General features: G+C 40.7%; 1 protein-coding gene across 3 annotated transcripts in view; it reads right to left on the minus strand.

The window, feature by feature from the left end:
* Positions 1-5502, minus strand: part of FGF16 (fibroblast growth factor 16) — a 65210-nt gene extending 59708 nt beyond the window's left edge. The window contains exons 1-2 of one of the 3 annotated variants that reach the window (XM_077292439.1): positions 5270-5502; positions 3377-3905 (exon numbers count right to left, since the gene is read on the minus strand). In XM_077292439.1, the coding sequence (XP_077148554.1) occupies positions 3377-3650 (274 nt within the window). In that variant the 5' untranslated portion in view covers positions 3651-3905; positions 5270-5502. Of the gene's footprint in view, positions 1-3376; positions 3976-5269 lie in introns of those variants that run through there. The other 2 variants (XM_077292441.1, XM_077292440.1) reach the window with 2 other exon arrangements.
* Between the last annotated feature and the right edge of the window lie 9049 nt (positions 5503-14551).

A 14551-nucleotide genomic window follows, 5' to 3' on the forward strand; every position in this document is an offset into this window, starting at 1 on the left:
CCATCCATCCTACCTTCAATGTGGTGCAGTTGTCCTGTCACCTTTGCAGAAAAGCACCCCCAAAGTATGATGTTTCTCCCACCATGTTTCACGGTTGGGACGGTGTTCTTGGGGGTTGTACTGATCCTTCTTCCTCCTCCAAACACGGCGAGTGTAGTTGATACCAAAAAGTTCAATTTTGGTCTCATCTGACCACATGACCTTCTCCCATGCCACCTCTGGATCATCCAGATGGTCATTTGCAATCTTCAAACATGCTTGGACATGTGCTGGCATGAACAGGGGAACCTTGCATGCCCTGCAGTATTTTAATCCATGATGGCATAGTGTATTACTAACGGTAATGTTTGAGGTCTCTTCAGGTCATTAACCAGGGCCCCCATGTAGTTCTGTGATGATTACTGACCTTTCTCAGAATCATCCTTACCCCACGAGGCGAGATCTTGCATGGAGCCACAGACCGAGGAAGATTGACAGTCATCTTGTGTTTCTTCCGTTTTCTAATAATTGCACTAACAGTTGTTTCAATCTCACCAAGGTGCTTGCCTATTGTCCTCTATCCCATCCCAGCCTTGTGCAGGTCTACAATTTTATCCCTGGTGTCCTTAGACAGCTCTTTGGTCTTGGCCATGGTGGAGAGGTTGTAGTATGATTGATTATGTGTGTGGACAGGTGTCTTTTATACAGGCAACGAGTTCAAACAGCTGCAATTAATACAGGTAATGAGTGTAGAATAGGAGGGTTTTTAAAGAAAAACTCACGATTCTGTGAGAGCCAGAATTATTGACGGTTGTAGGTGATCAAATACTTATTTCATGCAATAGAATGCAATTTAATTATTTAAAAATCATACAATGTGATTTTCTATTCTCTTTATTTTTACATTCTGCCTCTCAGAGGTGAACTGTACCTACGATAAAAATTACCTCTCCATTCTTTGTAGGTGGGAAAACTTGCAAAAGCGGCAGTGTATGAAATACTTATTTTACAATATATATATATATATATATATATATATATATATATATATATATATATATATATATATATATATATAAATCTGACATATACTTTGGACCATGGTGTTTTAGGGCATTCTATCATGATACTGTAGATTGTTTATGTAACATAACCATTGATCATATTCATCGAATACTCCGACCACCCGATATTCCGTGAATGACAGATGAAATCAAGGCTCAAGTGAAATGTAGAAGGTGCACAGACGGAAACTCCAGAAAGGAATCTGGGGAGGGCAGGACCTGGGATGAGTTGACTAATCCCAGACATTCCTGAAAATGTTTTTTGTGCACCTGCAGAAAAAAAAGGGAAGTTGGAAAAAAAGCAGCTGACATTTCTTGAAAATGAGCACATTTGTTTAGGATTTCAATTCTACCCAAGCAGAAACTGGAAAGGAGAGATGATTTATATTAATCGTGTAATTAGTTTTGTATGTGGCACTGGCGGCGGTGTTTCTGGGTATGGTATGCAGGTTGGCAGGGGAAGGGTTAACCCTTCCCTGGCCAGACCAGGCCCACAAGGCATCGCAGGATGGTGATGTGAGAACAGACATCTAGAGGAAGGACACCTGTTTCCTCTTGGGTGGGTCGCAGACATGGGAGCATGGGAGAGGGTCACTGCAAATACTCTTGAATGAAGGCACACCTTAAATAGGTTAACTGTTTCACCACCGGCCAAACACCAGAACTAAGTCTGACACATGTCCTGTGGGATCGATGCCATGAAACGATTTGATAGCAGCGTGCGCATTATCCGGGAACGTACTATTAACTTTATCGGGCTAAATTTATTAATCCGTGGTATGTCTCTGTGAGATAGGGAAAGTTGGAACAGGGACAGAAGGGAATACTTATGAATTATGTGCAGCAGCGCAGAATATGTTGGTGCTATATAAAGAAGTCAATAAGTGAGTAAGGAAATGATGACTTGCACTGAGGGAACAAATGATTTGCTATCTTTAGCTGCAGGGAAAAGTAACAAGTGAAGCTAAACATAGATTCAATCCTGTGATATTCATTTCCTCTATAAAAGTTGTGACAGCTAATTAAAAGTAACAAAAGAAAATAAAATGATGGTTTCCCGGACCGGTCACTGCGCTGAGCTTTGCTGTAGTATCTATGCTGTGTGCGTTAAAACCCAACCCATCCAGCATCAGAACGGTGAGAGGGTCACGTCCGTCTACCTGAACTTCTACATTCCCTTACACTTTCATGCCCAAAGAAAAAAAAACACTAAGGCTACGTCCCCACTATGAACTTTTAGTGAGTTTTTGATGTTGCAGGTTTATACACCCATTAAGTAAAATAGGTAACTTGCATTTTTCGAAAATACATAGAATGAAAAAATAAAACTGACCGAAAACTGATCATGAGAACGTAGCCTTACACTTTATTGGATACCTATGAAATTTGCATATGTGATAGGGATATTGGAATGTACAACATGATGGTGCTATAGAATTAAAATAAGATATTTTCCAACAAGAAACCTAGAACTAGAGATTAGACTGCCCAGGTAAAAAATAACCTACTGGAGGAATTATGGAGAAAGGATGAGGAAGAACGTTCCATCATCTTCTCCACTAAGGTCATTTACTCAAGGGTCATAGTACCTTGCCGTGCAGGGCATCTGTTTCTAGTCTACATCAACATTTCAACTGATATGGGTGAGAAAACTGGTAATGAATACAGAGCAAGAACATGATAAACTGACATCCCATAATGCTGTCATGACTTTATGATGCCAATATATTCCTCTGCTATGCACCAGAACATTACAGGATAGTCCTCCATACCAGAAGATGTCAGGTTATCTCTCTAAAACACAACATGCCATAATATTCCTTTATTCCACTCAATATCAGCCTATTTCCCCATAACAGAAAATGCTGCAGCATCACAACATGCCCAGAAATTAAAATGATGGTAATAGAAAAAAAAGTGAAATTATAAAGCAAAAATTATCAAAACTAATAAACCAAGCCAAGGAAGCTGGAATGGAGATGACATTTGGAAAGAGACAAAAATATAAAAGTAAAAAAATATATTTTCCCAGATTATTATTTCACCCTATTTATATTATTATTATTATTATTATTATTATTATCTGTGTGTTCTTTGATGAGGATTCATCATACACATGCAACATGTTGTAGAGATTAACATTTTATAGTTTTATCATCTGAGCTGAATCCAAAACTTAAAAAAAGGTTTAACATTTTTGTTTGGATTGAAAGAGTCAAAAGTATCTATTTCTTTAATTTGGCTATTAATATAGTATGTAATTCTAAAATTAAATGAAAATAATAGTAGAAGAACAAAATAGTAATATCTCTAATAATCCCAAGAAATCTTACCAAATCTGCTGTGGTCCTGCCTTGTGCCATGCACGGTACCATTAGGGAAAATCTCCAGGTGAAACCCAGTCCTGCAGTAGAGTTGCCTTCTCCTCAGGATGCCCTTTAGGTGAGCAAAATCAGTGGGAGACCCTCTCTGCAGCCTCCCTTCTATCTGACCCAGTCTCTCATTCAGAAACCCAGGAGAGTCGGCTAAAGCAACATTTCCAAGAGATGAAGAAAATCCATGCAAGTCTATATCCAGAGATGCCAAAAAGCCACCAACTTCAGCCATTGCAGCAGATGATGGGCACGGTGTTGTCAATGCAAAGTAGTCCCTCAGACTTTTTTAGGAAAAGCAAGAAAGTGAAGTTTGTGGATGAATCAGATAAGTAATGTGCTGTTGATTTCCATCAACTTGTCAGTGCCTCTTGGCTCCAGCAGCCCCTCTGTGTAGATGTTTCTACAAGTGACCTTGTTCCAGTGGGGAATTGAAGTCTTGTCCCTCTTCATTAATCTCCTCTTGCTTTTCATAGCTGGGTCTGTCTAGCTAAGAGATGAAAACTGCACTTTATATACATAACACACTCCCCTTAACATTGACTTACTGGAGATTTAAATACAAGCCACACCTCATTATTATTCCCCCTGGCTAAAGCTTTTTTTTTTCCCCCTCTGATCCATTTAGTTCTTTTTGAAGAAAAAAAAAATGTTGCACTCCCTCCTTTATTATAAGAAAGGAAAAATGTGCACATGGCAGTGAGGCAGAACAGTTTCTGGCAAAGTCCCTGATGAAATCATGAGTGTGTGTGTGACCTGAGTGTTGTACACACACCAGCCTGCATCCACACACTGCACCCACACACTGCACCCACACTGACTGCACCCACTGACTGCACCCACACTGACTGCACCCACACACTGCACCCACACTGACTGCACCCACACTGACTGCACCCACACTGACTGCACCCACACTGACTGCACCCACACACTGCACCCACACTGACTGCACCCACACTGACTGCACCCACACTGACTGCACCCACACTGACTGCACCCACACTGACTGCACCCACACACTGCACCCACACTGACTGCACCCACACTGACTGCACCCACACTGACTGCACCCACACTGACTGCACCCACACTGACTGCACCCACACTCTGCACATAGGTGTCTGTTCACACACTGCCAGCATCTGATGAGCCTCACAGTGTGCAGGCAATGGGGGAATGATGGAGCACCGGGCATGGCTTCATCGTCTACTAGCCACTAGAGAGAGGGGGAGATATATATATATATATATATATACTATATAGAAAATAAATACACACACATATATATATATATATATATATATATATATATATACACACACATACATATACATGTGTATATATACTGTAGATTTAGTATATATAGATAGATATAGGTGTGTGTATATATATAATATATATGTTACACTGTATATATGTATATATATACACATGGATGGAAGTCTGTCCACCTTTTTCATGCTGAGAACAGGTGTTTCCCCCAGATCATTTGTGCCCTGTGATACTGTGGCTGGGACTGCAGCTGTCTGGGGAAACTCAAGAAAGAGACTGAGGACAGAAGGAAAACTGAGACAGATAATGTGCCTGCCTGATCCCAAGTGATAAGCCTATGGGGAGAAGAAACTATTCTGACTGCACCTCCATCCTGCACATGGTCATTACAGCAGACCCTCATGCAGGACTTATGTGCTTCACCCCCCATACAATGCCTTGTGTGCTGCATTTCTGCACACCGTGTGTTTGCTATGTAGTGTAGGAGACTTAATGCAGTCAGCCCCCCAACCCCCCATTTATTCACTGCACTCTCAGCAACTAGTGTCCATCCGCACAATAACGAGCACGTCCTCTTACCAGTGAGTGTGAGATGAGGATGCGGCCACTGGGCGGCGCTGTTGTTCACGCGTCACCTGCAGACGTCTTGGAGGAGCTGCCTGTGTGCGGAGGAGACCGCTCTGCAGGAGAACGCTTGTCTTCCTCGGCGCTTTTGGGAACTGCTTGGGTCCTGTAGCAGTCAGGTGTCTGCCCATATGCAAAACTCAGACAGCAGGGCAGGCACATTGGTCTCTAGGGAGGAGTCACAGAACATTCCTAAGACTGGGGAAATGTCATTTACATGCTGAACTTTGCATTTCTACACCCACATCCAGGAGAGAATTTCTTAGTTGTCAGTTGCACTTCTATAAAATCTCATTTTGAGGACCGCAGTTCTGCTTCCTATGATCCCAGCTGCTGTGCTCGAGGTCTCAGCATCTGGTCACGGTTCGGGCTGGTGCAGACGGGTATAAATCGGACAAGAGGGATAGGATTTTTGATCAGATATCACATAGACGTCATATAGGGCTTTTCAGTTGACCAATTGTTCTCTCGATCCAACTGCCCATGAGAAAAAAACAATCGATACATGCTCTACTTTGTATGGACAAGTATAGTGCGTGTAAATGGCGGCCGCTCCGGTACTGAGATCCAGAAGAGCACCAGAGCTGCGCCCATGCACACCAGTCATGTCTGCAGTTTGCGGAGGTGACTGGCCCGAGATTTCTTACGCTCGTCTGCAGCCGGCCTTAGGTTAAGTTCACATGAGAATATAAAAATTGTCCAAATTACGTCCAGAAAAAATGGTCAATTTTTCTCTCAATTGTCACCCATGAGGCATCCGTTGTTATACATCAGCAGATATTAAGAACAAATACCGTTTCCGATGTAAAGTAATTGTATCTGTATAAATCTGATGCTATACGAATGATCCGTACTTGATGCCATTTTTTTTTACACGACCATAGACTTCAGTAGGTGAGCTCCATCCGACATACGGGACAAACTAGTGCATGCTGCAATCACTTCACATGTACGTACGTAAAAAACGGCCCCAATGTATAACACTGGTCCTAGCTCTGAGTGCTGTCAGTTTTTTCATGGCCAGCACGTTGACCTAACCTATAGAATCTAAATACCTACCGGTCTTAGGCCTCATTCGGTCGGGCATTGTGTCACATTTGTTTTCAATCCATGATTTCCCAGATAGAACATGTACACGTTATAGTCCGCATGTCCGGCATTCTCCATGAAAAATACCAATACAAGTCTATAGGTCAGTGGAAATCCGGGATCACATCAGTGGACTGTCCGTGTGCCGTCCATGATTAACATCGTGATGTATAGGAGACACTTAGACATTTATTCATCCATATGTGAGAATCGTGGATAAAACTCTGATAATAAAAACTGACACCGACCAAATAGTGATGAAACTCGGATACAAAACACTGATGACACTCTTTGCATTTTGTGTGTGTACGTGAACAAAGTTGGGCGTCTGAATGAGGGCTTAGCCTGGGCTTACATGTCTGATTCTTGTAATAACTGCTGTGTGTAAATAGAAAAAATAATCTAATCCCTTACATCGGGCAGTTGTCGAACTGTCGGCTGGGATTGTCATTGCTACTACTCTTCATTGGTGTAAATGTTTCTGCAAGTAGCAATCATCCGAGAAGACTCCAACATGGCAAGAACTAGTGGCCCGAATGTTAAAGAGGTGTCTCCCATTCCGGTGTTTCCTGGCATGTTAATCCAATATATAATAAAACGCTCAACGGATTAGTTTTATTCGTACACATTAGTAGAGCACGAACTGTTTAAACTTTCCATTCACTTTCTTACGCCTTCCCGTGAATACATTTAAAATAGTTTTTCCAGGACAAAATCAGGAGTAGAATCTATATAAAGAGAAAAGTATTATGGACGGATATTCGAATCTACAGGTTTTTAACTTTTTTTGGCTCACAATTACCAATATAAATAGTGAACAAAATATGCCGCGTGAGGGTATGTGCCACATGATGTGAAACAGTGCTGCAAAAGCACCCCGTAAAATGAACATATAGCTCTGGAAGGTCAAAATGACATTGTTGAGCACGTTTCAGCTCACATCACTTCTTTGAACTTCTTCAGGGTTCAGAAACCCTGAAATGGTTAAAAGAAGAAACATTCATTCTTTGAGCGGCTCTAAAGCCACCCGCACTGTATACTGGGAGTACAGAGTACAGAGCCGGTGCAAGAACTACTGCGTTTTTGTCATGGGGCTTTGCTTTGGAAACCTAGTGGTTGCGCCGGCATGTAACTGACGCTGTGTGCACGTACCATGGATATGTCTATAGAACGGAGAATGCATGAGCTTGTGTGGCCTATAGGTCTCTAGTGGCTGGTACTGAAATCAACCTATTCTTGGCTGGGTAGGGGTCCGAGAGACCTCATATGCACCGATCAGAGTGCAGTCCCAATCAAGGTGATTAGTCCGATTTCCTAAAGAGTGAATTAAAATAGAATGTGAGAGGCTTTGTGTTAAGCTGGTGACTAGCACTAATTCACTGTTGGAGGATAGCACCCACTCTTTTCTCTCTAGAAGGAGCATTGATGGCAATAATGGTGGAGTCCCTGTTAACAACCAGAGAGCCTTAAGTACATTCTGATTTAACATTAAATGTAACATTACAGTGGGAGAAAATATATTGTGTAAACCCAGCATTTAGGGAAAGGAACCATAAGAAACAGCTGTAAATTGAATACTGCACAGTTTGTGGAGCCAGCCTCAGCCGTAAGTCGCATATAGATTGTGCTCGACCTATATAACTTTTTCACTCCATATCCTTCACAAAAGTTTCATAAACTCTCGTGTGCATGTGGCCTCGGACTGTTACATGGCAGTTGCCATTGCAGCTGTCATGTAACTCATGGTCTGTTTCACCAGAGTTACTGGGCCAGTTACTAATTTTGACCATATTTACCTTATACATACAACACAATGGTCCTAGAGAACTTGTTTTAAAAGCCAAGCTGACTTACATCAGATCCATCAGCAACACTGTAACAACTGTAAAGACATCACAGGGGGAATAGAACTGTCTGCCTGGTGTCTCCCTCCCCCTAAGCACAAATATAGCCCAGGTCCCTGAGATTGTATCCCCTCCTTACTATGCTATGCTTACAGCATAAAGGAAGATAGAAGACAATGGATTTAAAAATGAGTTACAGCTAAGTACAACAATAACCAATAGCGGCAAACAAGCTCTGTTCAAGCTCTGTTCATTCCTAGCTCAAATCAGTTTTTTTAGTGAAACAAAATATATTCCGAAGCAAAAAGAAAAATATGAAAAAAACAAAACAAAAGTTTTCCCCTGTAAGAGATGTGATAGTACTGGTGGAACTGGATTACTCTCTCAAAAAATATCGCTATACCTCTATAACTGTTATATTCACACAATATTCTAGACGTATTGCATTACAACATAATTTGCACATATAGAGTAAGGCTATGTTCACACTTGCGTAACGGGGCTTTGCGAACGTCTGCGTACTTCCTCCCCGAAGCTCCGCCCACTTACGCACTTCTCCGTTTAGGTCCGCCTTCTTCTGCATGCGTCCTGCGTACCTATCTTTAACATTGCGTACGCAGGACATGCGGATGTATGCGGATGTATGTGGATGCGTCGTTTTGACACACCCGCCGACCGCGCAGTCGCAAGTGTGAACCCAGCCTAATATGTACCTTTTTCTCATGATTATAAAGAAATCTTTAGAGATGAGCAAATTGATTACATGTCAATCAAATTAATTTCAAATTTTAGGAAATTTACAGGTCCCAGCAAATTTGAACTGTTTGTGATTCAATTTTTTAAAAATGCTCGACGTCATTTTACACATTGCAGACGGTTGCATTAGCCACAGGAAGCTCATATGAACTCAGGCACGGATGCGTGGTTTCCCTGCAATACCTTGTTGGGAACACATCACATGGTATAACACAGCCAATTAGGAGGGACTACATAGCCCCTATAAAAACCGAGGCAAGGAATGCAGCAGCCATTTGAAGGGGATATACGATAATGAGAAGACATCAGAACTCAAATCTCAGCCATAGAGACAGGAAGAGTATGCCCTAAAACATTAAATGAATACTCCAGATATTATAGTGTTTTACAACTGCAACACTGAAGAAAATGGGAAATTCAATTGATAGGGAACAAGAAAAATAGGGGAGGTGCCAGCAGCAGGTCAATTAATCTGTGATGCGGTGCAGCTGTCATTTAGCCTGCTGCATTTTGAATTACAATTTTTTTCTTAGATAATGCACTAGAAAGCAGCAACAAGTTAGCACAATATTTTTTTTTACAGAAAAAGAAAATTTAAATCTGCGTTAGTCAGATGATGTGTCTACTTGTTACAAGTGAATTTCACAATCAATTCTTTTGTTTTACTAGTCAAAGTTTACATCCATACACTCCACTCCAATATAATGTCTCATTGCAAGTTTTTTTCAACCTAGCATTTCTTGTTCATTCTTTTTGGGAAGAGGGTTACATTTTGATAAAAAAAATCTACATTTTTAAAAAAAAAAATAAATGTAGACATTTAACTGTACATGTCTGTTTTTTCACACCTGTTTTATTAATCAAAATTGGCAACCAAACACTCCACACCTATATTGCGGCCTGCCACTTTCACATGTGCACTATTATACAAGGGCGATATGATGCATGATCTAATAAAAGGAAATAAAATTGCAGTGTTGAGGCTTTTTACATGTGTTATGAAAAATTGCATCTATTTTACGAAATACCCATTGGCTGACATGTTTAAGTGGGACAGATTTCTAGTAAGGGATGATGAAGACGATGATGATTGTGTGGTAACAAGAATTGTGGATGAGAAAAAGGTGCCAAGGATGTGATGTCTGCCAAGGTGGTGGCATTGGCCGTAAAGAGCTGAGCCAACGTCCAACCTCCAAAATCTTTTTGGGATAGACAACTTCTCAGTCCAGCTAAGGAGTAGTTGGTACCATGACTGCTCTTGGTAGTGGAGACTCAACAAAGCTTGAAAACTCTGGAGGTAGTCGTGGTGCTGTATCCAAAAATGAGGCATCTCTGGTGGAGGAGTTCTTGTCCACATTATTAAAGGACCCATCTATTGCAGAGTGCTGGTTCTACGATAGGAAAAAAAAGCCATGGACAGTCCAGCACAAAGTGAATATGATGTACAGCTTTCCATCAGCATATGAAGCAGCATCACCTGGTTTCATGGGAAAAGCCAACTGATCAGCAATTTAAGCAAGTTTTTGGTCATCAACTGGGGTGAATTAGGATGCTGCACTAACAAGTAACTGTCACTATATGAATGGTCGTAACCAAACTATTGCAATGCCCTACACATGGGGTAAGCCACATAGTGAATCAGAAGAACTATACTACATTTCCAATTGGAGGTATTTGCTACTATTATTATTATTACACCTACTAATTATTGGTATAGGATCTTGGTGATAGGAATACCCCTTTCAGCTAATGATTTGTGGAGAATTAGGATGAGGTGACAGAATGTAACATCAATGTGTACGCACTCCCCAAAGTTGACCATACACTTTCAATAGCTGGCATTTGGCCAAAAACTATTTCTTCTGACCCCACGTCCAGTTTCACTGAGCATGCTTAGTAAATTTGAGTAAGTAAGCTTCTGCTGGACACATTTAGAGGCAGCTCATCTCCCTTGAGAAATGTAAAATGTCTATACTTCTCATGAATTTAGGGGAAGTAGAGCGGCCCCAATACACATAACATAATTGGCCAGTCCCCACAAAACCGCTACTGCTCTAATGGGCATGGACACTTTAAGGCTGCGCTCACTTATTGCAAACGTGTTGTATTTTTTGACGTGATCACAAAATTTTGAAAAATTACAGCAAATTAATTGAGGGGAAAAAAACCCACATCGCTGCTGAAAAGTGTGAACGAAGCCTAAGATTTTCTGGACTATTGAGTGTCAGTTTAAGGAACTTACCGAGTTTCTTTCATTGTAGCAGAATAACACACATTTTGGTAATGCACTTTTTTTGACACAACGGACTCAATACATAAGATGCACATCTCTGTTTTCTTATTTACGCCTAGTCCTATGTAGTTGTACTACATGTTACATGCTGTTCCTTTGTCTGTGGGGGGTTAATACCAAGTTTCAGAAACAAATTTAGTTTTTAATTTCACCGGGGTAAAATATGAGTCTGCAAAATCTGAGGTAAATGTATTAATTTTACTGCTGTGCATTGAAAATCAATGTCACTAGAAGATTTGAGCAGCTGCTGAGGGATTAGGCTCAAATGTTGGCTACATGCAAAGTCCTCAAAACTCAGAATTTGGGTTAACAGCATCTGTGATGTGTCTCCGTCTATTACCGAAATCTTGCTTGCACAGGAAATCCGAACTCTTTTTCATCCAACTGTCGGTGAGCAGTAAAATTACTCAATACTGGTAATGAAATTAGCCAGTAACTCAAGGGAGCACAGTGTCCTGTCTTTCCCTTGCTGTTTATCCTGATGGTTTGATGTGGTCACATTTCTACAAGGAAAGTATCTTGGATAAATGCAAATATATTTCTACCCTTAAAGTTTGTGCTGGGAATTTAGCTGGAATCGGTCACTTCAAAGTAGAGTCTTATTGTGGATATTAAATGAAAGCCCATATGATCATTTGTAGTCCACTGCAAGAAGAAAATGTCCAAGACTTGAAGCAAAATCAAGCTTCATTAAGACGTCTGTTTTTTTTTCATCTATATGTGAGAAATGGATTTGAGCTATGCAGATCTATTAATATGTCATAATAGCTGCAAAATAAAGCTGGATGGAAGTAACTCACTATACAATTAAAGACTTATGGCGTAGACAGATGACCATGTAACTCGTGCAAGGATTGCATCGAACTGCAGGACTGGCCCTTCACCTCTCCTGATCTCAGCATGACGTACTTATATGCAGATGTCATGCTCAGGTCAAGAGAGCAGATGGCCAGTCCGAGGATTGTGATGTCATCCTCGCACGTATGGCCCTCTGTTGTCGCCCTAAGGCTATGTGCAAATGTCCGGAATTGCAGCGGAAATTTCAGTGGCAATTTCGCATCTGTGCCACCGGTAAAACGCATGCAGAATTGGCATGCTTTTTCCCGCTAAACACTAGCATTTTACAAGCATAATTAGCTTGCAGAATGCTAGCGTTTTCCAAGCGATCTGTAGCATCGCTTAGAAAACTGGTGGACAGGTAGGTCACACTTGTCAAACATAGTGTTTGACAAGTGTGACCAACTTTTTACTATTGATGCTGCCTATGCAGCATCAATAGTAAAAAGATCTAATGTTAAAAATAATTAAAAAAAAAAAATCGTGATATTGTTACCTTCCGGCGTCCCCGGCAATCTTCCCGCTCCTCGCAATGCTCCCGTTCCCAATAATGCCTAGCGGCAATGACCTCAGATGACGTACGGTCTTGTGAGACCCACGTCATCACAGGTCATTGCCGCAAATTATCACTGGGAACGGGAGCATTGCGAGGAGGCGCGAAAGCTGCGAGGGATGCCAGAAGGTGAGAATATCACGATTTATTATTTTAATTCTTTTTTTAACAATTATATGGTTCCCAGGGCCTGGAGGAGAGTTTCCTCTCCTCCACCCTAGGTACCAACCGCACATGATCCACTTACTTCCTGCATGGTGGGCATAGCCACATGCGGAAAGTAAGCGGATCAATGCATTCCTATGTGTATGGAATCCCCGCGATTCCGCACAAGGAATGAACATGTTGCTTTTTCTTTTTCCGGAATGCAATTCCGCCACGGAAAAAAAATGCAACATGTGCACAAAAATTGCGGATTGCATTCTAATAATAGGATGCTTAACGTATGCGTTTTTTTGTGGTTTTATCGCGAAAAACCGCGAAAAAAACTTCCAAAATCATGAACATGTGCACATAACCTAAAAGAGGATATTTCACCAATTTTTGTTGAACTGGACACATGATATAATAGAGGCTGCAGAGAGGAATACAATATTTATTTTTTTTACCTTCACCTCTCCATTGCGGAAATATTAGCATTCATATTATTTGGCACTTAATGAGCTAATTTTTGTTAAGTCCAAGTGGATGTTATTAGAGAGTTTTCATTGGGGGCGTGTTTACCTCTTCCCCTGTAAGCCACTAACCAATTATAAGTAGCCAGAAATACACTGGAGAAAGAACACAACCCCATCATAGCTTAGGGTAGGTTTCTCAGTGTGTGAGATGTAATGATACAGCTCTTATCTCCTGGCCTAACCTATCGCATGATTAGAAAGTGCTGGGAGTAGAGCAAATCTGACTAACTCCTCATTGGTTGTCTGTAATAAATGTCACAATCTGAGAAACCTACTTGAAGCTATGGTAGGGCTGAGCTCTTTCTCCAATGTGTTGTTGTCTGCTTATGATTGATCAATATCGCCAGGGTTAAGAAGTACAGTGAAAACTATCACTATGAACCATGATTAAGGCAGTCTGGTCGAAACGTGTTAGTTTTGATGACTGACCTCTCCTGTCTACATTTATTTTTTTCTGAAATAAACTTGAAGATTTTAGTCCATTCATGAAGTTTGGATATCCTTTCACCATTATTGCAACCAATAAATTGTACAGACTTTCTGAACTGCCTGGTTCCCTTTAAATATCCAGGAGCATGGCTGCCTACACTAAGCATAATAAACAGGTATCTTAAAGTTATAATTCATAGTCTAGGTATGCTGTTCACAGACGTGGAAAAAGAAAATTTTACTTCTAATCCAGTTATTTTTCCAGGAGCTCGGACATACTTCACTTTCGAGACTTGTGTCTCATCACATATCTTACCTTGTATTGGAATAATGCACTGGAATAATTCAAATGTCCTTTTAAAGGAATGTAACACCCCTCTCACCAGGGACATGCACATTAATATTCTGATCGATGTATATAGAAGGAAAGTGACTTATAAAACACACATCTGCTGCTACTTTTATGTGTTAAAACTCATTATCAATGTGATACAATATACACAACATGTACAGTTGTGTGAAAGTATTTGCCCCCTTCCTGATTTCCTATTCTTTTACATGTTTGTCACACTTAAATGTTTCAGATAATTCAAATTTAAATATTTGACAAAGATAACACAATTAAGCACAAAATGCAGTGTTTTTAATTAAGGTCTTTATTAAGGGATAAAGAAATCCAAATCTACAGGACTCTGTGACAATAAGTGATTGCCCCCTAAACTTAATAACTGGTTGGGCCACCCGTAGAATCAACAACTG

This window comes from Ranitomeya variabilis, chromosome 2, assembly GCF_051348905.1.
Source record: "Ranitomeya variabilis isolate aRanVar5 chromosome 2, aRanVar5.hap1, whole genome shotgun sequence".
NCBI lineage: Eukaryota > Metazoa > Chordata > Amphibia > Anura > Dendrobatidae > Ranitomeya > Ranitomeya variabilis.